Source organism: Motacilla alba, chromosome 6, assembly GCF_015832195.1.
Source record: "Motacilla alba alba isolate MOTALB_02 chromosome 6, Motacilla_alba_V1.0_pri, whole genome shotgun sequence".
Lineage (NCBI taxonomy): Eukaryota > Metazoa > Chordata > Aves > Passeriformes > Motacillidae > Motacilla > Motacilla alba.
Genome location: NC_052021.1, coordinates 18,470,835 through 18,494,833, shown reverse-complemented (window position 1 = coordinate 18,494,833; position 23,999 = coordinate 18,470,835). Strand labels below are relative to the sequence as shown.

At 42.2% G+C, this 23,999-nt stretch overlaps 2 protein-coding genes across 5 annotated transcripts in view; one reads left to right on the top strand and one right to left on the bottom strand.

Moving 5' to 3' along the window:
* The window catches only part of C6H10orf71 (chromosome 6 C10orf71 homolog), a 49,692-nt gene extending 40,379 nt beyond the window's left edge, over positions 1-9,313 (bottom strand). Inside the window, exon 1 of one of the 4 annotated variants that reach the window (XM_038140452.1) lies at positions 9,293-9,313. The gene's annotated coding sequence lies outside the window, so the exon portion shown is untranslated. Of the gene's footprint in view, positions 1-3,079; positions 3,277-3,414; positions 3,473-9,292 lie in introns of those variants that run through there. The other 3 variants (XM_038140451.1, XM_038140443.1, XM_038140442.1) reach the window with 3 other exon arrangements.
* Positions 7,285-23,666, top strand: TMEM273 (transmembrane protein 273). Its single transcript, XM_038140453.1, has 6 exons — positions 7,285-7,421; positions 12,052-12,102; positions 12,831-12,941; positions 13,482-13,506; positions 22,381-22,407; positions 23,193-23,666. Exons 1-6 carry the CDS (start codon positions 7,328-7,330, stop codon positions 23,194-23,196), a joined length of 312 nt encoding a protein of 103 aa, XP_037996381.1. The 5' UTR covers positions 7,285-7,327; the 3' UTR covers positions 23,197-23,666.
* Positions 23,667-23,999: the final 333 nt, after the last annotated feature.

The following is a 23,999-nucleotide window of genomic DNA, read 5'->3' as shown; positions in this document are numbered from 1 at the left end:
GTTCAGGGCTGGTTTGGGCTCTGAGGAACATGGTCTAGTGAAAAGTGCCCCTGCCCACAACAGAGAGGTTGAAACTAGATGATCTCTAAGGTTCTTTTCCACCCAAACCATTTTATGATGCTACCAAATGAACCCTTGCCTCCCCTAATCACAGTGTCAGACCATGTGAACATGTGGATCATGTCAGAAATTTCCCAGCACTACAGCAGGTGCTTATTCAGGTTTTTATTAGTTTTGTCCATCTTTGGGCATCAGGGAAATAAATTTTGAACAAAACCTTCTTCTGCATCTGCATTCACTGCTAGGTGATAGTACAGCTAAAGGACTGGACTGGAAAAGGCAAAAGTTCAAAAAAGGAGAAAACAGATAATTAATACTGAAGATCCCAAGAGATGAGAATGGATCCAAGCAAGTCAAGAGGACATCAGTTCCAGCCCAGCCTGCACTTCCAGGCAGGTGTTATTGAGGCATGACTTCCCTAGATAGCCAAGGAGAAGAAAATCATGGAAAAATGCTGTAAAAGTAAAAATTAATCACTGGACATGAAAAATGTTCAGTGGCATTGAACATGTCTTGACATTGGAACTGTCTAGGCAAACCCAGAGCTCTAAGCTATGGCTGGAAACAGCCCCACAGGCCGCAGGAGTGGCACCACTGCAAAAACCACTCTCCCTGGCATCCCGCTAGTAGATGGTGGCATTTAAGGATACTCATCACCAAAAGAGGATGGTTTTGATTTTCTGCAGCCAGAAGAGGGACATGTAGATGGGATCTCTTCCTCGCTCCTCATTCTGCAAACCCTTGCTTAGCTGAACCCACAGAGAGACTTGGGGTACATGGGCCAAGGTCAGGTGCCAGCAAGCTCACAGAGAAAGTAAGAGCCCAAGAGAGGCCAAAGTGCACTTCAGATTTCCCTTGAACACATGAGTCCCAACCTAAGCTGATATCCATGTACACTGAACAGATTTATACAAACCCTGCAAAATTCACACCAAGAGATCAGGGGTAATGTTATGTGTACTGTTTCCATCTCTTCCCTGAGGGATACATAGATGAGTTTGTCATGATGTTACTTGTGCCTCTTTATAGCAATCCTGAGAAACTACATTCCACTTTCTATTTTACCTCCCTGATGCTCCCCCTGAACCAAAGCCCTCAACAGCATGGTTTTGGAATGACAAATATCTTCACAGGCTTGAGTGACTGCAGTAACCTCACATTCCCTTTCCTGGTGCAGCTTGCATATCACAAATTCACATAGTTCGAAGTCAGCCCTTGAATACTTCACATGCTGGTTCTGCTGCTTCCCCCTATGGCATCAACACCTTTAAGCAACCCCATGTTGCCCCTGACCTGGTTCATCTGATATGCTTTAGACTGATAAACAAGGCTAGTGACAAATAAAAGGGAAGGAAATCAAAAAAAAACATGTTATGGCAGAGGTCTTGATTTCTACAGAGCAATGAAGACCACATTTACACAAGCTGCCAATCAGCAACCACCTTACATTTGTTGTCCACCTCACATTTGTTGTCAATCACCTAAAGCTTTCAAGGATATATTCAAATTAATCTAATTCACTAAGGGCTCTGTGTGAGGGGAACCAGGGGTGCAGGAGTCTGAAAGCTCAATAGAGACAGACAATGCAGGGGAATGGCATCTACCAGAACTTGTGGTGCTGCAAGGATTCAGTGAGAAAGGCAGTCTTGTTTCAGATCCCTCCCATAAGATTAATTTGGGCTGTGATGTAGGCAGACGTTAGTACACAGTAAAAGCTGAATGCCTTGGCTGTCACTTGATCAGGCATAGTGATGATTTTACTAGCAAAGTGCCTCTGCACTGAGGTGCTGTTTCTGCTAACTGCCTATCATTACCACTGCCTCCATAGGAAAGACTTCAGGCCTCAGCCATCAGAAAGATAACATAGGTTAGATCTTATAAGATTCTAAGATTCTATCTTAAACCATAATGTAGATACTTAAATTCATGTTGAAGGAGTTAAAAAAAGTTTTTACAACCCTGTATCTATATATAAGGGATTAAAGAAAAAAGGGTGGTAACATATTTAACTTTCTTACTTCAGCTATCTAAATTTGTATTTTAGTGCCATTCTTCTTTTGTCTATAAACATCTTTCCACTCACTTTGGCAGGCACAACCCTACCATGCACAGATGAGATTTCTGAATGCCTCTGTCAGAGGCTGAAAGCTTTCAGCTTTCCACAGAACTGTGCACATGCGCCAAAGGACTGTTTTCACAGGCAGATAATGTAATCTGTTTTGGGGAATCTGCATGGAAATGAATGCTGAATGGTTGTTTAACCTGGTGTTTGTGAAGATGTCTCATGACTTTCAGTGCTTTTAGATGTAAAAGAAGAAAAACCCTACATTTCTAATCCCAAAGAAGGGATTAGCTTGTTTATGCCTTTTATATTCCATTAAAGATGCAACATGTGCTTTATGTCAAGAGAAGTCTCAGCTTCTTTAATACCTTGTGTGCAAGTGCAAATATTAGCTGGCACCAAAATGGGATGCAGTTAGGTCTAATGTCCTGTCACCAGTATTGCTCATATTATAAAGAAAGTGGCAATTCCTTTGAATAGGAATGGCACGGTTTGTTCAAGTAACTCCACTCTATCTACATTCAGAATTGGCTTCTGACAACAGGGCTTCAAAAGTAAAGTGCAACATGTTTGTACATGCAAGGAATAATATAAATGAGCTGTAGGAGCCCAGTTGTCCACTGTTCACAAGGCATAGCTGCCCTTGACTAGCAGTCTGACAGCAAAAGCTTCCTTATCACTAAAACAAACACACACATACACACCCAAAACCACAAACTGAACATTTCTACCCAGAAACTAACCAGGCTTTCTCGTGGAAGTTACATATTTCACATTTCATGTCCCCTCTTTTGATGGTTAAACTGACTAGTAAAAAAAAAAAAAAAAATCCCTGGCTACATCAAATTTTTGCTGTGCCAGTACAATGGATCATTCTGTTCTCTGGTCACAGCACATCATGAGAATGCAAGTCAGCAGGTGACCCAGCCAAAAGGGAATAACAGGGACATGAACTACCTGAATTACCACTCCTATGGAGAACTGAATCTACATTTTCACAAAGGAACAGCTGGTGTTTTTCAGGAGTTCATTCCTCATAAAGATGCTCAACCTTTCCACTCTTACAGCATATTTTCTTTTGAAGATTTAGTCTGCTGAAAATCCTATTTTACACCTGGACACCTGGAAGGAAAGACAAAAAAAGTTTCTTCTGCTCCACTACCTATGTTCTCTAGTAGATCATTTGGAGGAAACTCACCATGGTTTCCTTTTAATAAAGTCCAACATGCTTATACAGGATACAGACAGACAGGAGATGCAAGAATATTGGATGGAAATTGGACATACTTTACCCTTTCCTCTTGCTCTGACTGCATTTGCTTCTCCTCCACATGCTCCACCTTCAGAGAGTGAGACCTAGCCATTTTCAGAGGTTGCTTAGGAGCTTTCTAAGTTATCATCACACACGTCAAAGGTATTTTAAGACACAGCTGAGTGTATCAGAATATGCAACAATGACAAAGCCAGGCTGCCCAGCATGTTTTGTTCATGCCCCATGAATACTTACATAGGAAAAATTCCAGCAGTGCTGCCTCAGTAAAGAAACTTTATCAACAAACACCCCTCCAGTGACTGAGATAACCAGAGGACCAGGCAATATCATCCAGTGAATATTGGAGCCCTTCATTTAGGGTCACCCAGTCCAAAACTCGCTGCTCAGAGAGCCAAACTCTCCCACAATGACCTCTTTCATGAGCTTTGTAGGATTGTTTTTCCTCCTGTAGCATCCCAGTTCCTCTGGCACTTTTACAAATACTACAGTATCTCCACTGGGACTTACAGTGCTTCAGAGAATATACAACCTATGGAAGAATCTCCTCCTCCAGTTTCTTACTCAGATTTCAGCAATGATACAAGTAATGTAGAGACTACTTCAGCACTATCCTTCCTGATGTACACAAGAGATTTGAGTATATGTCCCAAGGCTTTTTTCTTTGCCTCCTTGCATCTCTCTGAGTTGGTAACAGGGCTAAGCTATAGTGTCCCTCCAGTAAAATCCAGAAAATATGCTTTTAAAATGGACCAGCATCTCTGTATCATAACACATTACTTTACATGGAAAAGGAAAGAGAGATGGAGTGGAATAAAAAAGGAGCAAGACTAGAATGCCGAATGGTTTCCCACAGTATTCCTTAACACCAAGGAAGGAAAGCATTAAATAACTGGTGCAGGCGTGTTTCCCTTTGTTAACACACCCGACATCTGTGATTCTGCTGCTTGCTGCCATGTGGAATCCCTTCCAGTTGTCCCAGCAGCTCAGAGTCCTGACAGAGGGGGTGATGGAGAAAATAGCAAAGGAAGAGCAGCTGTGAGTTTTCAAGCATAGTTTCCATTTGTTCTGGATACCCACAGCAAAAGCACCTTGATTTTTTGGCAGTAGCCAGCCTGAACATGTTTTCTTCAATTTGTTCCATGATGTGACATGACACGTTAATGGAAGGCAGCATACCCACACACACCAGGCTGCCTGAGGTTGTCTAATCACCATGGTATCCATCAAGCAAAGTGCACAAAATCTTTCAATCTTTTTCAATTGGACTCAAGATTTACTTGGCCACACTCTGAAAGCATATATTTGAGCCTGAGGACTGGATCTGCGGGATGAGGAGCTCTCATCAAGAGCTGTTAATGAAACAAAGGAAATGACCCCTTGGATCAGATCAAGGAACTGTTTCAATCATTGTCTAGCTGAAGTGGCCAACACAGAGGATGCTGGAATCCTGTCAACAGGATATTGATATGAGTTAGCCAGCAATGTTTGCATAGGTCAGTCTGTAACAGAATATTCTGCTAATATAGGTGTTTCTTTTTGATTTTTCACTTTGGGACTGCATCCCATTGCATTGGACCTACTACTTTCTTTTCAAATAGGTTAGCTTGCCATTATTGAGAGAGCTTTCGTATATGTGTCTGTCTGATTTGTCCTGCTGTAATTCTTCATTTTACAATATTTGTTTTTTTCATTTTTTAAGAGAATTTCCTTTTTGAACCCACAACTGTTGTGGCATCTCATGCTATCATAAGCTGTTGCACTGGTCTTTGCTTCATGCTGTTCAGTGCCATCTGAGTCCATTTTTTTGCCCATAGAATGAATTCCACAGAGAATCAAAGCTGGCCAGGACAGATTTCTTTTGAACCTCAGATGGAATAGAAGGAACAGCATTTTAGTGTGTCTCTAATTACAGCCACCATGACAGTTCATATGTGTAGCAATAAAAATAACCATAAACCTACCTAATCATTAAAGTAAAGCAAACAGCTCCTCTCTGTATCATCATACACAGGTACTGGAGTTGCTAATAAACCAGGAAGAGCACTGAGGCACTGGAGTAGCATCTTTTCTATCTCCACAGTTTCTTAAACAACTTTAGAGGCGTATTTTTATTAAGTATATGAAAGGCAGATGATCTTAAACCTCAAAAAGAGTCTGTATAATAATTGTGTGCTCTTCTAATGCTCTCCAAAGACCTATTCAGAGTCCGTTCTGAAAGACAATAATATATCAAGAACTTCTGCAAACTTCCTCCTAATGAACACATGCCAATTTGAGACCAAGAATTCTGGCCTCAGAGGACAAAATAACCACTGCACTTAGTCTCTGGGTGTTTTGCTACTTTATTTCAGAGTGATTCAAAATCTAATTAAATTTCTAAACTCTAATGAAATTACAGAAGAAAAATCATTTAGGATTATATTATATACAATTACTCACAGCTGAAAATTACAGTTAGCCTCTTTCACCAAGATAGGGTCTCCAGAGAAATCCTTGTTATTCATATAACGTATAAATCTGACATTACTCCCACTATTTACAGGTCGAAGGTAAAAGCAGAATTAATTAAACATATATATCCTACCCAGTGGCTGGATGGTGAAGAACAGAGGGAAGGCTGATAATGATGACGGTGCTTGAAACCACATTTCCCAATCTGGTCAAGAATCAGAATAAACCTATTACAAAGCAGGATTATATTAAGTCTGTCTTATTCTGGTCAGTGCTTTTCCTTGCTGGAGGTATGCTGTGAACAAGAGGAGTGAAGCTTATGCAGTCAGCTGTGTGCAGTCACCTAGCTAAGCTCTTTGAAGCATTCATGGAAAAGTAGCAATAGAATAAAGCAAATAGCTTTAGAGATTTTATCCAAATACTCAGATACCTAGTTCCTTCTCTGAAATACTGAAACTACTTGAGGCTGCTGATTTGGGCCATCAGAAGCAACAAAAACCAACAAAAGCAAAATAAAGCAAGACCACCTCCAAATAAAAAAAACCCAACCACCAAACCCCAAAACAAAACAAGCGTGCTGACATTCCTGCTATTACTTCTAGAAGAGGTTTTCAGGAACCTTGAAGCATGGGATCATTTGCAGATGAAACATAAGGTACAAAAACGCTGGAGGTTTCTTACAAGGGTCCTGATCTTTCCCATCCAGCTGGTGCAGCGATTTTTGTTTGCTTGGTTTTGGTGTTTCCAATTCTAATCCCATAGAGAACCAGGAGCAAAGAGCAAAAATTAACTACACACACACACACACACAGACACACACACACACACACAGAGATGTGTGTGCACACAGGTCAAGGCAGTAACAAATACTTTCTATGACATCTGCCACACTCAGTTAGTTGTACCAATGCTTCACACGACAAAATAGGACAGGGACATCAAGACACTTTTCTTAGAAGTTACTGTCTGGGAACTGGCTTGCAATAGTTTAGCAGCCATAGTGTGCTGCTTCTCTACTCCTGAAAAAGCTGATTATGAAAGGGGAATATCCAAATGAGCGCTCTGCTGAAAACATGATAGCATTCAGGTTGAGTTCATAAGAAAGCTAGCAATACTGAAAGAGAATGCCTCAGAAAACTCTCCTTCTAAGACAGATAATCCACTTGGTTATGCACAGATTTAGAAGGTTTCAGCAGAAACAAATTCACTGTGGTAGGACGTTTTCAATATGCAAAAATAACTGTTAGTGTTTAAAGGTCCCTTAGAGAGCAAATCTCTAATCTCAGTTGAATCAGGCTGTGCTGTTGGCTGTCCACCTTCTCCACAAAACATTTTCAAGTTTGTTTATGTATTGAGCTTAAACCCAAAAAAGGGAACTTCTGTTTGCAAATCTAGCTACTCAGGATGTGACTGAAGTTTCTCAATAATCATGTGACCTGCTTTAGCTCTTTTTTTCCAGACGCTGCAGAAGAGCAAAATTCATGAAAACTTCAGTGAAACCACTCTGTTGTCACAACTTCATAATGACCTTACTAACAAGCTGGATATCAGCACCAACAGCATTTCTTCTCTTACGTAAGTGATTTAACTTATTTGTTTTCCATTCTTTCTAAGAGCTTTTATTCCTGAGCTTGATGGGCTTATTTATTCCCCAGCTTAATTGTCTATATCTTGTGTAAAACTTTGTTTCTTGGAGAAAAAACATTTGTTGAGCCAGAGGGGTATTTTGCTGAGTTTTCTAGCTCATGTTTCTTATTCTGGGTGCAAAGGGCTCAGCTGTGCACAATCCAGGACACACAGTGAAGTTAGATGCCTACAGCTTTGCAGATTAGATGTGCACCTGCTGAGCACCTTGTTTAGCACTTTGTTTCCTTCTCCCTGTCCAGGAAACGGTATTTCAGTAGAGTTGGAGGGAAAACTGGCCTGCATGCATGCTGACTGTGAGCTGCTTTTGGACTCTGTGACTCTCCCTTATTGAACTTTCAGAGTCCTGACTCACGTTGCTTCTAATGCTCCCTGCTGGCCCAAAGCAGGGCTTTCTCACAACCTGTTTCTTACTTCATTCTTACTCATCTCCACGTTGTGCGGGGAAGGAGCGGGGCTCATGGCCGGGAAGCCTCAGCAGGGGTCATATGAACATTGGGACAGTGTGGTCTAACGGGGAGGGGGGAGCTGGCAGAAGTCCCATGGGCTATTGCCGTGTCTGGACGTTTGGTAAGGGGGCAGGCACCACCCTCTGGTGGCAAGCCTCAGCTTTTACCTAATGAACTCCTCCCATGCTACCCTGCTTCATGCAGACATTCACAGAAAATCACCATCTACACTTGGGCAATCCCACAGGAGCAGTTTGCCCCACCTGAGACGTGCGGACCAGTAATTCCCGTCTGCATCCACTGGGTATCCGCTCCTGCCTCGCCTTCTGCAAAGCTGTCCGCAGACCTGCAGCAGGGCTCTACCCTGCTTCTGGGGTTCCCAGAGATTTGCTTCCTTTCCTATTTGCTGCCTCAATTACAAATGGCAGTGAGCTCCTGGCTGCTGCCAAGCCACAGGACCAGCCATTATCTGTTGCAATGAGGAGAAATAAGAGTTGTTGGAGGAAGGGACAAAAAGTCACGGGGAAGCAGGAGGTAACAAGCAAAGGGACTAAGGCAAATGCTGTGTACTTAGAAAGACGATGCACACGTTGCTGTTATGGCTGGTTTACAATACCTCATCCGGTGGGGAAATTGAGCTCTTCCTGCTCCCTGATTTTATGCCCAAATTGCATTCTGCATCATTTTCCTGGCTGAGCTGACCTCTGGGCAAGGCATGAGCAGAGCTGTGTCGCTGTCGCAGAGAGCCCAGGCACAGCAGTGTGACACGGAAGCTGCTCTGTGCTCGGCTCAGCTCTGCGCGCAGCGAGGTCTGGGGAGGGCTGGCTCTGCCCAGAGCTACACCGAGCTCACAGGCAGGAGGCTGCCAGCCCAGAGAGCTTATCTGCGGCTCCATCGCGTGCTCAGCAGCTCCACCTCGCAGAGGGTAACCACAGTGGCAGAGCGATACTCTGTTACAGATGATACCCTGTGTTACAGAGCGATGCCCCGTGTTACAGAGCCATACCCTGTGTTGCCGAGCCATTCTCTGTGTTACAGAGCGATGCCCTGTGTTGCCGAGCCATTCTCTGTGTTACAGAGCGATGCCCTGTGTTGCCGAGCCATTCTCTGTATTACAGAGCGATGCCCTGTGTTGCCGAGCCATTCTCTGTGTTACAGAGCGATGCTCCGTGTTGCCGAGCGTTTGCAGCCGGCAGGGAGAGCTTCCCCGCCGAGAGCCCGGCTCCAGCACCGCTCGCCCGGCGCGGCTCCCCCGGCACGTTCTCCGTTCCTCTTCCTCCACTGCCCCCACCTGTGAGCAGGGCCCATCCGGCCTGCGGTCTCGTCTGCCGGCTCTGCCAGCAGCGCACTCACCAAGATGTTCCCCAGCGGCTGGAGACGCAGCCCGGTGTCTCAGCAGGCTCCTGGTGCTGCCAGAGCCGGGGGCACATCCCCATCCCCATCCTGTGCCAGCTGCACGCCGTGCCCGAGCCAGGACACGGCACAGGGCAAAGAGCACCGTCACCAGCTTCGAGGCTCTTTGAAAAGTGATCCACAAGTCACTCAAGCCTGGGTATCAAATTCATCTGCTAGGCTCTTCCACACAGGAGCAAATACTCTGCAAGTCCAGAGGGTTTATTCAAGATGTGAGTGTTAGTCTAAACTCTCTACAGAGAGAGTCAGAAATCCAACAGTGGGACTAGAGCACTGCAGAGTTTAAGGCATCATTTCTAACCATTTCAACATCATTTGGGGAGGTTTTTGTATGTCCCCAAAAGATCTGATTTGCAGATAAGATCAATTTCAAACAGAAAAACATGTATTTAAATTAGTCCACCTATTTCCCCCAAGAAAAAACCTGAAACAAATAGAATCTACCTAACGCTGTCTTTGAAAGCAAACGGTATTTAAACAGCATCCAGTAAATGATATTAAACCTTAATTAAAAGCATATTGCAAGAATGAATTGAAAATATTCTCTTTAGTCTTGTGGGTTTTCAGGAATTTCCCTCCCTTTTTAAAAAGAAACTAATAATTTAATCTCAATATATTAAACTGACCTACATAAAATATTCCATGTAAAATATTATTTCTGCCATAAAACACATAATCTGTCACTGGTTTAATTCCATTAGAAAGCATACATTAAGGTCTATGTATTATGATCATTAGGATAATAAAAGTAATACAATATCACTTTTATTATGCTTGAATTTAAAACATTTTTCATATGAGCACAAAGAATAATTAAGGGGATGGAAGAAAGGTGTTTTTTTAAAATTTATACTGCAATGAAATCACAGGCGAGAGCAAAGAGACTAGCTTTTAATATGGAAAAAACAGAAGCTATACTTTTTGTGCCCACTGTGTAGCCTTAGAGCTTTTTGTTCTTTTTAAATTTCCTTACCTTTATAACTTTGATTTTGGTCATTTAGTATAGCCAGTATGAGCATAGATTCTCTGCCCCTTACAACTCCTCCTCAGAGTGTCATGGAGGTTTTGGAGAGAAAACATTTCTGCTTGTACAAAATAAGTTTTCAGACATTTTCATTATGTAGAAAAGTTTGGCAAAAAAAAAAAAAAAAGGCCTTAAGCTCTGAATTATAGTTCCCAAAATATATTTGCTCCAGATTTTTGAAGCTTGATTTGTAATTTATTAAAATTTGAGAATAGAAATGTGATTAAGACCAGGAAATAAAAATAAATCACTTGTAAGCCACTCAGTATATTAGGTTTTTTTGGCATAACCCTGGCAGCCCCAGGGCCCACACTCAGCTCAAGAGTTTTAGCAGTCTGAAAAGCAGATACAAGATTATTTCTGTAAAGATACCAAATGCCTTGTTTTGCAATGTAAGGACTGTGCTTCAAACTTAAAAGTAGTCATGTTTCTAGCATTCATTTTACTGGACAACAAATGAAAGTACAGACTCCAAAACCTCAATAAAATAAAATAAAATTATTTCTCCACAAAAAGTGGAGGGGAGGAGCTGGGACTTACAGTGTTGGACACCTTAGCAGTAGGAAAACGGAGTGCATTTAAGACACTGAAATTCTACTTGGGTTTCAGCCAGACAATACTCCCTCCCAACTCCCTGCTGCTGTGGGGAATGCCAATGAAAAGATGATGCTGTGTGCAAAGCAGCTGTGTCCCCACCAGGTGCCCCTTGTACTGTCACCCTGGCCAAAGAGCAGTGACTTTGTGCTGTGCCTGAAGCACGTGCAGGAGGCAGGAGGTGAGCAGCACACAGGTTTAGAATGCAGCAGTCATATCTGCCTTTAAAGCCTTCTCATGGCCCAGCTCCTCATGCAGCTGCACATCAGTTTCATCATTTGGAGCTACTTGGAAAGGCCTTGGTGGAAATATCTTTGCACTGAAAAAACATTCAAGTGTACATTTTTAACAATTTCCTATAATAACCAAGCAACAGTAAAACTAAACATGAGCTCTCCTTTTTCTCATTTTTTAAAAATGTTGATTCTGTTTTCTTGCTAAAGGATATGGGAATGAATTGTTTTCTTCAAAGCCTCTCCATTCTGAGGGCCTGCACACTCTGAGCATCAGGCACCATGGCTCAGTGGCTTTATGGAGAAGGGAAGGGCCAGGAGGTGTCCTTTTCATGAACAGGGAACTTGCTGTAGAACTCTCTGGAAGGGTTTGTTTCCAGACTACAAAATTTGCTTGCAGGAGGAAAAGACTCTTCTCTGCCAGCAATAAATCACATTCTGAAGACTGGAACTCCAGGCAGGATTGGGATTCATGGGAAAAGGGGTGTTGGGCTATGCCATATCCTCACTTATTAGCATGTTTTATTAGCTTTAGTGCATCTGTAATCTTTTCCTTGATTTATAGCAGCTTCTCTTGCATAGAGCTCTTGCAGTGACCGAACTATGGAATGGAAACAGTGCCAAGGCAACATAAAATTTTGGGATTGTATTTTCTCTTCTGGTCAAAAATTTGGCACAGTGTGAACACATTTCTAGGATGCCCTCATTAATGTGACTGATAATATTTCACTACTGCAAGAAGCCTCGGATTCTATCCTAAGATTTATTAGAATCAACTATCCCCTTGGAAAAAGCCAGAAACGGAGTTCTGCTCAATGTCCTAACAGGCTAAAATATTTCCATTCCAGATTTTTGGAGAGCAAAGGTACATGCTTCTGGAAACACAGAGGAGGAAATAGGTGAGTTCATGGTGGGATTTTCACTTCCAGACAGGAAGTTGAAGACAAAATAATAGAACTGAATGTCCTTAGAAGACCTCGTATACTTTGTAGGTGTAGAACATAAACATTGTGAGTTTGTAGTTGCCTATGCTGCAGAGTCCTGTCATGTGACTGGCTCTTTAAATTACATGTATGAGGACAGAGCGTGGGACTCAGGTCCTGAACACAGGCACCCCCTGCCTGACATACAACCCTTATGTTCACACAGTGATGCCAAATCACAACACATAGTTTACACTTTCAAATTCTCCTTCCTCCCAGCAAAGACTTACAGAGGCAGAACAGCTGGGCAAGGCAGGAGGTGAGGGACTGGGAGGTGGATATGTGCATGTGGATATCTGGAAGCAGCAATAACAGTTTGGAAGGATGCAGATTGGCAAAGGAGTGTGGATGGGGGATTTTGCTTTTGGGGTAAAAGTAAAGCCCTGGCTCTAAAACTCAGCTGAGACCTGCACACACCAAAAGCTGAATTTGTTCATTATCATAATGAATGAACCCTCGAGCCCCTTAGCCACAGGTTCACATGGCTTCATTGTACACAGGGATTTTAAAGAACAGAGTCAAACCCTCCTCAGCCACCTATTCTGGCTCAGCTTTTTTTTTTAGGATGTCTTATATCTGGAACTCAAAGAATGTATTTATTATTTAATGGTGGATACTGACTGCGTTGTTTTCAATATTTGCAGATTACACATATGTTATTATAGGAGTTACTCTGGGAGCAGTTCTAGCAATTGGTTTTGTAGTAGTAATAATCTGCATGATCAAGGCCAAAATGATTGACAGTGTCTTTGGAGGTAAGAAAAAAATACTCCTGATCCCTTTTTTTCCATAGATCTAGCTCTCCTCATCTTCTGATACAGCAGATCCAAGCTTCAGTGTTAGAATTGTGTTTGTACAACAGCTCTGGCTTTCCAGAGTGAAGTACTATTTTAAGTGAAGAACTATTTTAAAAGTGTCTGAATTGCTGGACTGCCTAGAACTGCAGACTTACATTTCACTATAACCAAGTCTACTCTTTAGCCTCAAATTTGTTTCTCATGATACCCTGGGGATATGCTACAACCAAACTCAAACCAGACAAAGTATTAGCTAAGACACAGCTCTGAGAAAATTGTCATGAGATATTCCAGCTGGAAGGATCAAGAAAGGCTTTAGGAAAGTTGCATGGCACAACTAATATCAAAGAGCTTTGCCTCAGAAAGGATGGCTGGATCTTTACCAGCTGTGACTGGTTGCTGTTGACTCCTGGTTGCCTCCTCACAAATTCTGTGGAGGCCTACCACCACTCTATTCCTTGTTTCTCAACTAACCACATTTTCTTCTTTTCACTTTAGAGTCAGATGGCAAAATGGATAGAAGGTAAGAGTCATTGTGTTTTCTGTTATGCACAACTTCTAATTTCTCTCTCTCGTTATACATGATGCTCCCCCATGTTGGAATGATTGCAGATAACACACATGGTAAGCCTCTAGAGGACTGGGATATCTAGTGAGTCTGCATGGGAAAAGGAATTTTCTTCTAACAGCTCTTTAATATTTCAGAAATACACAAGAAAACGCAGCAGACTGAAATTCTTTTAAAAATGAAAATCCTTCAAACACTTGTGATGAAACTTCTCTTTTTTTTTTTTGTTTGTTTGTACCATGCATAATAATAGCAAACTCTGGGTAAATGGTTTCTTCTAAGGTTGCTGTAGCTGCATCTCAGTTCTGAAAACTTTCTTCACTCTGGGCTCTTACAAATCAGGGTCATGCAGTGATCATTCCTACTGGGAGGGATGCCTCTTTGCCCTTCACCTTCCTCCCCCTTACCCAGAAACAGTGAGGCCATTTTAGGGTTTGAGCACTGGACCAGGTCACCAGCAGGACAGCAGTGCCAGCCTTCTTAGGCAATGGCCGCTCTGCATCTCCCCCAGGGACAGGCAGTGGATAAGAGATGTACAGGAGCAGAGACTCTGGACTGCAAGATCTGTTGGCTCATGGTAAACTACAGATGTGGACACTTTTTTCTGTCCCTTGGAGACATTTTACAAGTGACTAAAAACCCCCAAACATCAATTAGTGAGTATTCTCATCAAGGGAAGACAACAGCTGTACTCTGATCTCAGAAATGGGTTTTGGCCTCTCTCAGAGAGATGACAGAAGACTGTCCCCACCACAGCCATTCCTCATAAAGAGAGCACAGCATATACAAACACTGAGTTAAAGACTAAAGCAAGGAAACCCTTTGCAGCAGCTTCAATGTTTTGTGTGCCTGACAGAGAAGGGTCCCAGTCCTGCAGCACGTGTTATTTTCCCAGGGAGACACTCCTCCAGTGGTAACTGCCACAAAATGTTACCTTTTTTAGTAACACACCATTCTCTGACAAGACTCTGGCAATTTCTATGCGTTAACCTGAAATAGATTAGGACCATGATAAGGTCAGAAGAACAAACACAGAACACCTGGTAAACTTTATGATGCTTTCAGGACAGTGTAGACAGAGCAATGAACGGGGGAGTCATGAGAAAGAGCTAAGCCACAACAGAAAAGCCAGAGACCAGAGTCAAGAGAAAAGAGAATAAAGGATGAGAGGGACAAAGACAAGAGGAAACACAGAAGGCAGTGGTAGATTTACTGCCTGGGTAAAATGCAGACAGGATGATCTATGAACGGTTCCACACTGGACTTCTCTAGCTCTCTTTGCTGTTTATTATGTGTCGTATTTTCCTTCAGAGGCAGTCTGAACATTTATCACATCATCCTCTGATCTTTCTAGGGGAAGTGGCTGACTTTGTGGTGGCAGCAAATTTAACGTCTTTAATGGTGACCTTACATTGACCTCTTTGATGTTCCCTTATCCCAGTCTACAGGCATTTGCTAAAAGGTAGAGTGAAATTTCCAGTTTCGTGACAAAATTCTGGTCTTAAGGCTGGAAGTGTGACACAATACAGAAACCTTAGTGCCTTAGAGCCACTGACACTGACCAGTGAGAGAAACTCTAATTCCACAATTTTTTGGGGGCAAAACTATTTACGTTAAAGATGACACTTTTATAGCTCAGTAGAAAAAAACTTAAGAAACCCACTGTCACTTCTTAAGCAGTGTACTTCTCAATTCTGCTGTGGTAATCAGTAATTTATTAGCAAATCTTTGTTCTCATTCACTTCAGGGCATTTGTATTTGTATTACTCTCTGGTAGGTCACTAAGGGATTCTACACGGCTGGTAAATGATCTGTGGAAACAGAATAGCCTTCTACTGGTTTCGAGGAAACCTTTGGCAGTAAAAATACTACCAGAGCTATGTAAACATTTAAAAATGCTCCTAATAAACTAACACTTAGTAGGATTTATTTAGGTCACCAGAGACACATATGATAACTAGGTCTAAGTTGATTTTACCTACTTGCTTCAGTTCCCTAGGGAATTCTAATTCATTGAATTTTTAGCCCAGTGGCCAGTCCTAGAAAAAACTCTGATAAAGGGAAGTCTATTATCTGAAATCACCTGATTTATTCCAATCAACCATATAGCCATCCTGAATCCCTCAGGGAAAGGCAACCTGGAACCTCCAGTGTTAAGAGACATCATCCCTCTAGGCCTGGAGAGGAGAACTGGCAAATCTGGAAACAGCTCCATTTTCTGCCTGACCAGGGATGATTATTAATGCTTGTTCAGGAAAAAAAATACTTAATCCAACTGATAGAACACTCAACCCAATTCACCTTCAGCCAAATTTTGTTTTAAATTTCACATCATTATTCCTACAAATGCCACCAGCCACTCAATATTTCCCTAGCTGGGAAATAGTGAGTGGGCATCACCCAGCACCGCACTTCCATAGCCAGTGTGGTTGCTCAGCCTCATGCCAGCTGAAGTTCTTGATGCAGATAATCATCCTCTGTGTCAGAACCCAAATTAGCTGGTACTGAACCAAACTGACTCCTTCCAAGAACAGATTTCCACTAAAACCAGGAAGTATTTGAATGCATCCCCCTCGATAATTTCCAAAATACTTAAAAGACAAGTGTTTCAATACCCACATGACACTGACAGCTCATTGTGAAATAATTAACAGAATTTACCACTTTATTTAGTCAGGTACATAACATTAAGATTTAAACAATCAATTCACAATGGGTTGCCCTTAAACTCAATGGGATATTTACTAACACTTGAGAAGAAAAAGGCTTGAGGCAAGATTCTGTCAGCCAACAAAACAGCAATTTATATGTCAACTGACAATTATTTAACGTCCTCTTTTTTAATTAATAGCTCATGTCAGTATCAAATGCCATCTTGGTGTAAGCTTGGTAAATTATAATGCCTAAAATTTCATGCAAGTTTAATGTATTCATAAAAATGTCTGGGCACATTTAATGCTGGCAATATTTTGAGTTAACTACAGTGCATGTCAGCCAGATTTATTTTGACAGGAGACAAAGAAAGAGACATACAGAGACAAGGAGAAGGGTGGAGAGACAGAGAATATTTACTAAAAAGGAAAAGGTACATATTTTAAACCTGCCACAAATGAATCTGTTGTCAACACATCCTGGCAACAGCACACACAAAATTCCCCATGCCATTCACTGGGTTCTACAGGACTCCATGTAAATTATTCAGTAGAAAATCAGGTTCTAAATGCAATACACAAGTTCTTCTGATGTTTTATGGAAGAGTGGAGGAGCGTGGGAGGTGCTTGCCAAGCGTATTGGTGATTTTCTTTTCCTATCCAAAGCCTCATCTAAATATTCTCTTATATTTTCCCTCCTAACTTCTAGAGGACCAACTTCTCTCTCCTTTGCTAGACTGTGCTTGAGAAACACAGGATACTTTTGAGAATTGTAGTGCTCTTTAGGTGAACTGAGCAGGTCTTGGAATGTAACTGCCCTTTGAAAGCCTCTAATATGTTCTAAAATTCACTAAAAACAGTGCCAGACATTGCATAGGAGGTGAAATAGTCCACTTTGAAAATATAAACATCACAGATTGATGGCATGGAAAAGACTAGGTTTGGGCAGTCTTATGCAGGTTTCAATGTTGAGCTGCAGTTTCTTCCAACTACCAGAACTGTGGCAGCCTAAACATCTGAACCAGGAGTCTTTTTCCTAGCATTTTGTCATGTTCAGGTCTGTAGCCCAACAGGCAGTGACAGTGAACGAGATCTGATCTAAAAATATCATATCCTTCAAACAGGTTTGAAGTCAGATAGAAAGACGAATGTCTTGTTTTGGAAGTGAGAAGTGCTCTTTCTGATCCAAACTTGGTCTGTAACTCTGTGAATTACAGAATGCATCATTTAACAAACAGGAAACCAAAAACACACAATATGAGTCCCATCACCTGCAGATGGGAGACACAGTCTGTCTAGTCACTGGAGTCTGAGCTCACAAATAAACTTAATTGGAGATTTAGTTTTGATGCTAGAGTGGGTGCTTGAAAAAGCTACGTATGGGAGTCCTTTGGAAAATGGTCCCAAAATCTACAAACCAAATCCCTAAGTAAATACAAATTGGAAAAAAAAAAAGAGACTTTGGCCTTGTCTGTGAGTGTCACTGGAAGAGTAGTGCACAAGGGAAAAGGGTCAATATGGAGAGCACAGGTTTCCCAGGATGCTGGGCACCGAATTGCAGCCCCTCAGATTCTGTGCCAGCTATTCACAGGTAACACTGTAAGTTCAGCCCACAGCCCGGCAGCAAGTTGCCTGCATCTATCCTTACTCTCCTCAAACAAGCCAATTTTTTATTTTCCTCTCCCAGGAATATTTTAAACTATGCAGTCAGTGTGATGGTCTTATTGGATCTGCAGATTCAGCAGAATCTTTGACACCTCTGTGGGACTGGATTCTCTTAACATCCCTCAGGGATGCCCTAAGCGGTTCTTTCTCTTGCCACTCTTGGTTTCCCAAGCAGACCTTCACAAGGTCTTTCATTCTGACAAGTAGGATATTCTTCATATAATTCAATCATCATGCCAACAAAGTTTTCAGGAGTTGTCGCTGGCTTACATAGAAGGAAAGACAGAGTGAGCAACGACACTTAACTTCTTCAATGATCCAAATAAGCCTTGCAAAATCAGTCACAGATTATTCCTGTGAGGCCTGTTTTGACTACAAAGCCTCTCTTCACATTGCCAGTGTGGCCTAAAACCCATAGTGAAGAACTGTCATGAGAATGGGAGTGGAAGACAGCTTGGAGGGCTCCAGTCCTCTTAGGGAGGAGAATATTTGCACTTCACTGAGTAGATATCACCTGCACAAGACAAGTGTGGCCCTGTTGATACATCAGAACAGGCCCAATTCCTTGCTCAGCACTGTAGGGATTAGTGGGTGGTTGATAGGCTGAAGGCTGTATTCACTGCTTTAGGCTTCCTCAGTATGTATCCTGGGAATTGAGTTTAATGGAAAATATTTAAAGCTTCACAAATGCCATAATAATGCATGCTATTGCAAATTAATGTAAGGACAAGTAGAGATGATCTAAACAACTCCATGTGCATGCAAATGTTAAAAAATGGGCAAATAATCTCAGCAGAAATGGCTGTCTCAACTCCTTGAACATATACATTTGCATAAACAAAATGTCAATATCCATTCTGTGTTGAGGCAATAATCACCGGTGACTAGAGTAATAAACTGTTTTTTCTTCCTGCTTCTGTCACTGCCCTCTCTAGCTGAACTTGTTCTTCTAAACAACCTTGGACAAGTCCCTGGCTGAGGTTACCCTTTCCATAAAATGAAATTAATCTTTTTATCACACATTTCAAAATCAAGGACATTAAGCTTTGCACTATGCTGGGGACAGCAGGCTTTAAAAAGCAGCAGTAAGACTCTCTGTAGGCTCTCAGCTCCCTTAGCACCATTCCTGGATTGAGGGAATACAGACACAAACAGCCTCTGAAAGACAGTTTATATATATATATATGTTTATATCTATATCTATCTATATATATAGACAGATAGATAGATAGATATGTACACACTACACACATATGTATGGCACAAACTCCTAGGGTGAGATTAATTCATTAGACCCATTTCAATGATACAGTGACATACCTCACTGATGCCAGCTATGAGCCTGATGGGCAGAGCCACACTTCTGGCTATTTTTTGCTCCTCTGGCCACCCTCCACATTCCCCGGGAGGGCACCTGGCCCAGGGCGCCTGTTCTCCTCTTGGATCTGGGGACTGCCTTTGTGGTTGACCTTTCACAGCTGCCAAACAGGGAAGAATCCTTACTCCTTCCTACCCCTCTGCACAACTATTTGAGGCTAGTCTTGAATAGCTCTAAATAATTTGATTGTAAGAGTTGGTGCGAAACCTGCTGAGTCAGGAGAATGCTTTCCTGGTAATATTCAGACACCTGTCAGAGGCAATTCCTTCCACAGCCGTCGTGGTTGCTGCTGGCAAACTTGCTGTGCAAATGATTCCAGCACTGAACGAGTAATTCTACCCTTCCCTAGAGCTGCTGCAAGTCTGGATACAAAAAAAAAAAAATAACAGGCGAAATGTTTCTGGAAGAGTACCCTCTTCATCCCTGTCAGCAGGCACCCAGAGTAACTCAAATATTAGATGCCACTGAGCAAAGAGCCTCCTGCTCCCTGGCAGCACCAGTCTGCCAAACAAACTGAGCAGCTTTGTGTTGCCTAGGGCTTGTCAGAGAAGTGACAACAAGGGATTAGCTAGGAATGAAAGCTGCTATGATAGCTAAAGGACAGCTTAAAACCAACACAAACCAAGGCCTCTTGACGCAAGAGACAAGAGTGCCAGGTGTTAGACAAGAACAGCATCGAATTAGAGCTCCTGCATATTCCAACTCACAGGTTTTAGTGTATCACATTTAATTTTTTCACACAAGTTCACACTAGACTTATGAAAAAGGAATCACTGATTTCAGATCCTAGGAACCATCAGTGCCATCTCAGAACATAAGATTATTTACAGATCCTTTTTTAAGATCATATGTACAGTCTATTGCATCATTTCATTTCAGTTCCCTGAGCTCTTACTGTCCAAGAGTTCTGCCTTGAGCAACCTGTACTAAGTATCAGCACAGCTGTTTGTTTTTCTCCTGACTGTTGCTTATAATCATCCACTCTCCATATTCCACGTGTACTTTACAGCCTGGTGTAAATAGCGAGCTGAAAGAAGTCAGTGAGTACCACAAAGTGATGCTGACTTCTGCTGCAAATGCTTGGGGATCTGTGGTGCACTTCTCAGCAGTTCACAGAAGTTTACGGGCTTAAAGGCTTTCCATATGGATTTAAATGGGGTTTAAAGACACTTTGCAGAGGCTCACAGAGTCTATGGAAAATTTGCATGGTCTTCTAAAGGAAAAACACAGAAAAACATTGCCCGAAAAGTAATTAGGTTTGTGTGTGTTTCTATGTGTGCATTAAAACAGCACCTGGCTGACTCCCAAGTCTTATTTACTACACAGACACTGAAATGCTTGTGCTGGCACAGGAGAGGTGGAAGCTGGGGATAAGAGGAATAACTAACCCTGTAGACAGAAATGGATGTTTTAAAGCATGTATGAATGAGCTTCCATGACTCCCTGGAGGAGAGCAAAGGATGTCCCATGACTAGAGAAAGGCCTGCTTCACTTCCCCCCTTCCCAGCACAGCTGTATGTTCTGCTCAGGCAGTCACCCTTCTCTACTGTCTCAGGGAACTGGCCCTGCCAAAAATCAATGTGGTAGAACATAAAAATGATTTTCAGGGGTATCAGGCTATTCAAGGACGTCTGGCACAAAGGAAGTGGTAAAATATTACAACTGAGGTGCCAGGGAAGGCTGGACTGTCCTGTCTTGCAGGAACTGGCATTGTCAAATATGGGAAGATCGCCTGAGAGCATCAGCAAGACAGCCACTGTCTTGGGATAACTTACTGATTGCATTGGACTATATGGAGAAGAGCATTGGCCTCTCTGGCCAATATCTTCTGTTCTCTTTTTATATGCAGAGAATTGAGTTAGGATTAGACCACTTAGGCAATCACTTAGGAACTGCCCTTCCTAGCAGTTCCCTGCCAGCATCTTCTCCTGTGATACAGGCAGGAGAACCTGATCCAATTGATGATTCACCTCAGTTAGCTCATATCACTTTGCAGTAGCTTGTTCTGTATTAATTTGTTGTTAGAAGTGGGAAAAATTCTGTATTTTTAAAATTGGCTACAGATCCAGACAGAAATTTGTGTAGCACTTCACAGGCTTCTTCTTTGTGAAGAAATTTTTGACAAGTTCATAAGCACAGCCTGTATCAGGTCCCTGGTTATGTTTTGAAATGCCTCTGCTTTCTGGGAAAGAGCTGCCATAAACTGTAACAAGCTGAAAAATATTATTGCATAACTGTTACCTCTTGGGTAATGTCAGAGCTGTGTCACTGAAAGAAATTCCTTGTGTCCGCAAAGTGCCAGACCAGCACAGGCAAAGGAGGGCTGAGACAAGCCCCAGGTACCTCCAGTGTGGTCACCAGGCAAGCAGGCAGGTAGAGATGAGCCTTTGTCCCTGCAGCCCAGCAGACATCTTCCCTGGCTGCCCCGGAAGCTCCCAAGGGCTGGGCAAAGCAGGCAGATGGGAACTCAGCTGAGACTGTGCTGCAGGTCAGTGCAGGCACTGCTCCCTTACAGAGCTGGGCTGGCTCACCCCAGCCCCAAGCCAGAGAAAGAAATAAGGGAGGAAAAGCAGCAGAACAGAGAGAATGCCTGATTACAGCCTATGTCTCACCATATGGTCTCTCATGGACTGCATGCCCAGGTCAGACTGGCAGGATGAGAATCAAATTCTTACAGACACTGACAGGGCAGTGAATTCCATGTGAACAGAAAATTTTGGCAGAGCACTCTGAAAGACACGAGTGACAAAATTTCTCCCAGAGAAGGAAAAAAGGCTGAGGCAAATTATGTGAAAATAGATGAAATTATGATTGTCCCTGCCCACTAAATCTTCTGTGACAGTTTTCTTTAGCAAAGACACCAGAAAATGCTGAAGTAGTATTGTAGGAACGGGACTCCGATAAAGTTCATTTCCCTGTGGAGTCGTGAGATTTAATATAAACAAATTGAGGGCTGCAAGACAAGATCGTGTTCCCAAGCACTGACACTAGATGGAGTAGAACTGAATTTAGAGCAGTGAAGAAAAAAAAAAGTTTCCGCATTTCTGCAACTCTAATGTGTTACTCATTTGAATTCTCACCTTTGATTATGGCTCTAAAAGTCACAATTAATATCTCACTCTTTACACTTTGCAGGTCAAACTCGGGATCAAGCCAAAACAGGTATGTCCTGGGGGAAGGGGGTGCTGGTGGCACAGAGAGGTGGAGTGACAGTACTGGGCAGACCCAAAGTAGTGGAGGCACATCCACCTAGGGGAAGGCAACACAGCAGTAAAGGCTGTGGGGTTACCCGAGCTCCTGCTGACAACCTGGGCACTCTGCATGGGCTAAGGCAGGTCATTTTATGTGTGCTGTGCCACAGCTTCCCAGTGGTTTACCTGGAGTTCCCTGGTGTAAGGTTCAGGCACATTGCAAGGCTGGCTGTCCCCTGCAGCTGCCCCACAGCAGCAGGCACTCCAGGTAATAAACTCCTGGGAAGATGCAGCCACAAAAGGGATCCAGGAGCTGCTCAGCTGCTCCCCACTCGGTGAAAAGGCAACAGTGGGAAGCACCCCAAGTGACAATAGTCCAATGTCTGCAATGCAGGGAGCCCTGGGATGCTACCCAAAAATGCATGGCTTGCTGCTAGTGGATTCCTACCTGGCAGTGACAAGGGCACCTGGAAGTCACCACAAGTGCCACAAGCATGCATTTGTTCTGTTAATTCACTTAGGAAAAACAGATGCCTCCAAAGGTACAAAGAAACATCTAGTAAAAGAAAAGTGAAGTGAAAGGAACTTCATGAATGTAACTCCAGCATCTCCAATAATAATTTTCTAGAATTCCTGTGATTTTTATCTGAGTGTCTCCCAGCTCAGCTTTTACAATGATGTTTTACCTGGGATAATCCAGGTAAAACCAAAGCCAGAGAGTTATTGTCAACCTGCGATTTTTCTTTCTTTTCACAGATGACAGCAATGCAATAAGAAACCAAAGTACAAGAGATCAATAACCCTTTTGCAATCAACAGTTACCTGGTCTGAGGATCAATAGGAGTCTCTTGTGCACAGGCAGGAATCTTACCCATACCAATAATTTTCTTTGTTCTTTAGCTGAAAGGCTGATTGATTGTTTACAGGAAGAGCTTATAGTGCAGCTAACTGCAATCATCTGCACCCAAAAAGCCTGCAATCCCCCTCAGCATGTCTGTGAAGGAGGTGTCTGAGGAAAAGAAAATAGATGAGCTCTGTTCACTAATAGATCCTCTTTATTCTGTGATAAGTATATGATTGATTTCTAAAGTCAGTTAAATTTCAGGTAATCAGAAAGGTGGTGATATACTTCAGCAGCAGAATCCATGGTCACACCCATATTTCAAGATAAGTAAATAATTATTTCAGCAACTTGAAAAATCATTCATTTGAGGTTAGAACAAAACAAAGCTTCTCATTTATTTCAGGAAATATTTGTTTTGTGTCAGTAAGAAAACATTTCATTAATTTAAAGTTGTATCTTTTTTAGATCTAGAACTGATGTCTTTTGTAGGTGTTAGTGAGGATTTCAACCATTTAAAATTAATTATGGTCATTTAAAATTAAAAATTCCTTTTTAAAATAATGTTTTTCATGTTCTGTTGATACTTCATGTCAACACTGTACATACAAGCAAATCTGTTATTTCCAGAATTTCCCTATCCCTATTTTTTTAGTATAAAACAATGCACTAATTTCAGTCAGAATTTGTGAATAATTTCAGTTTCCCAGCACCTTCACTCT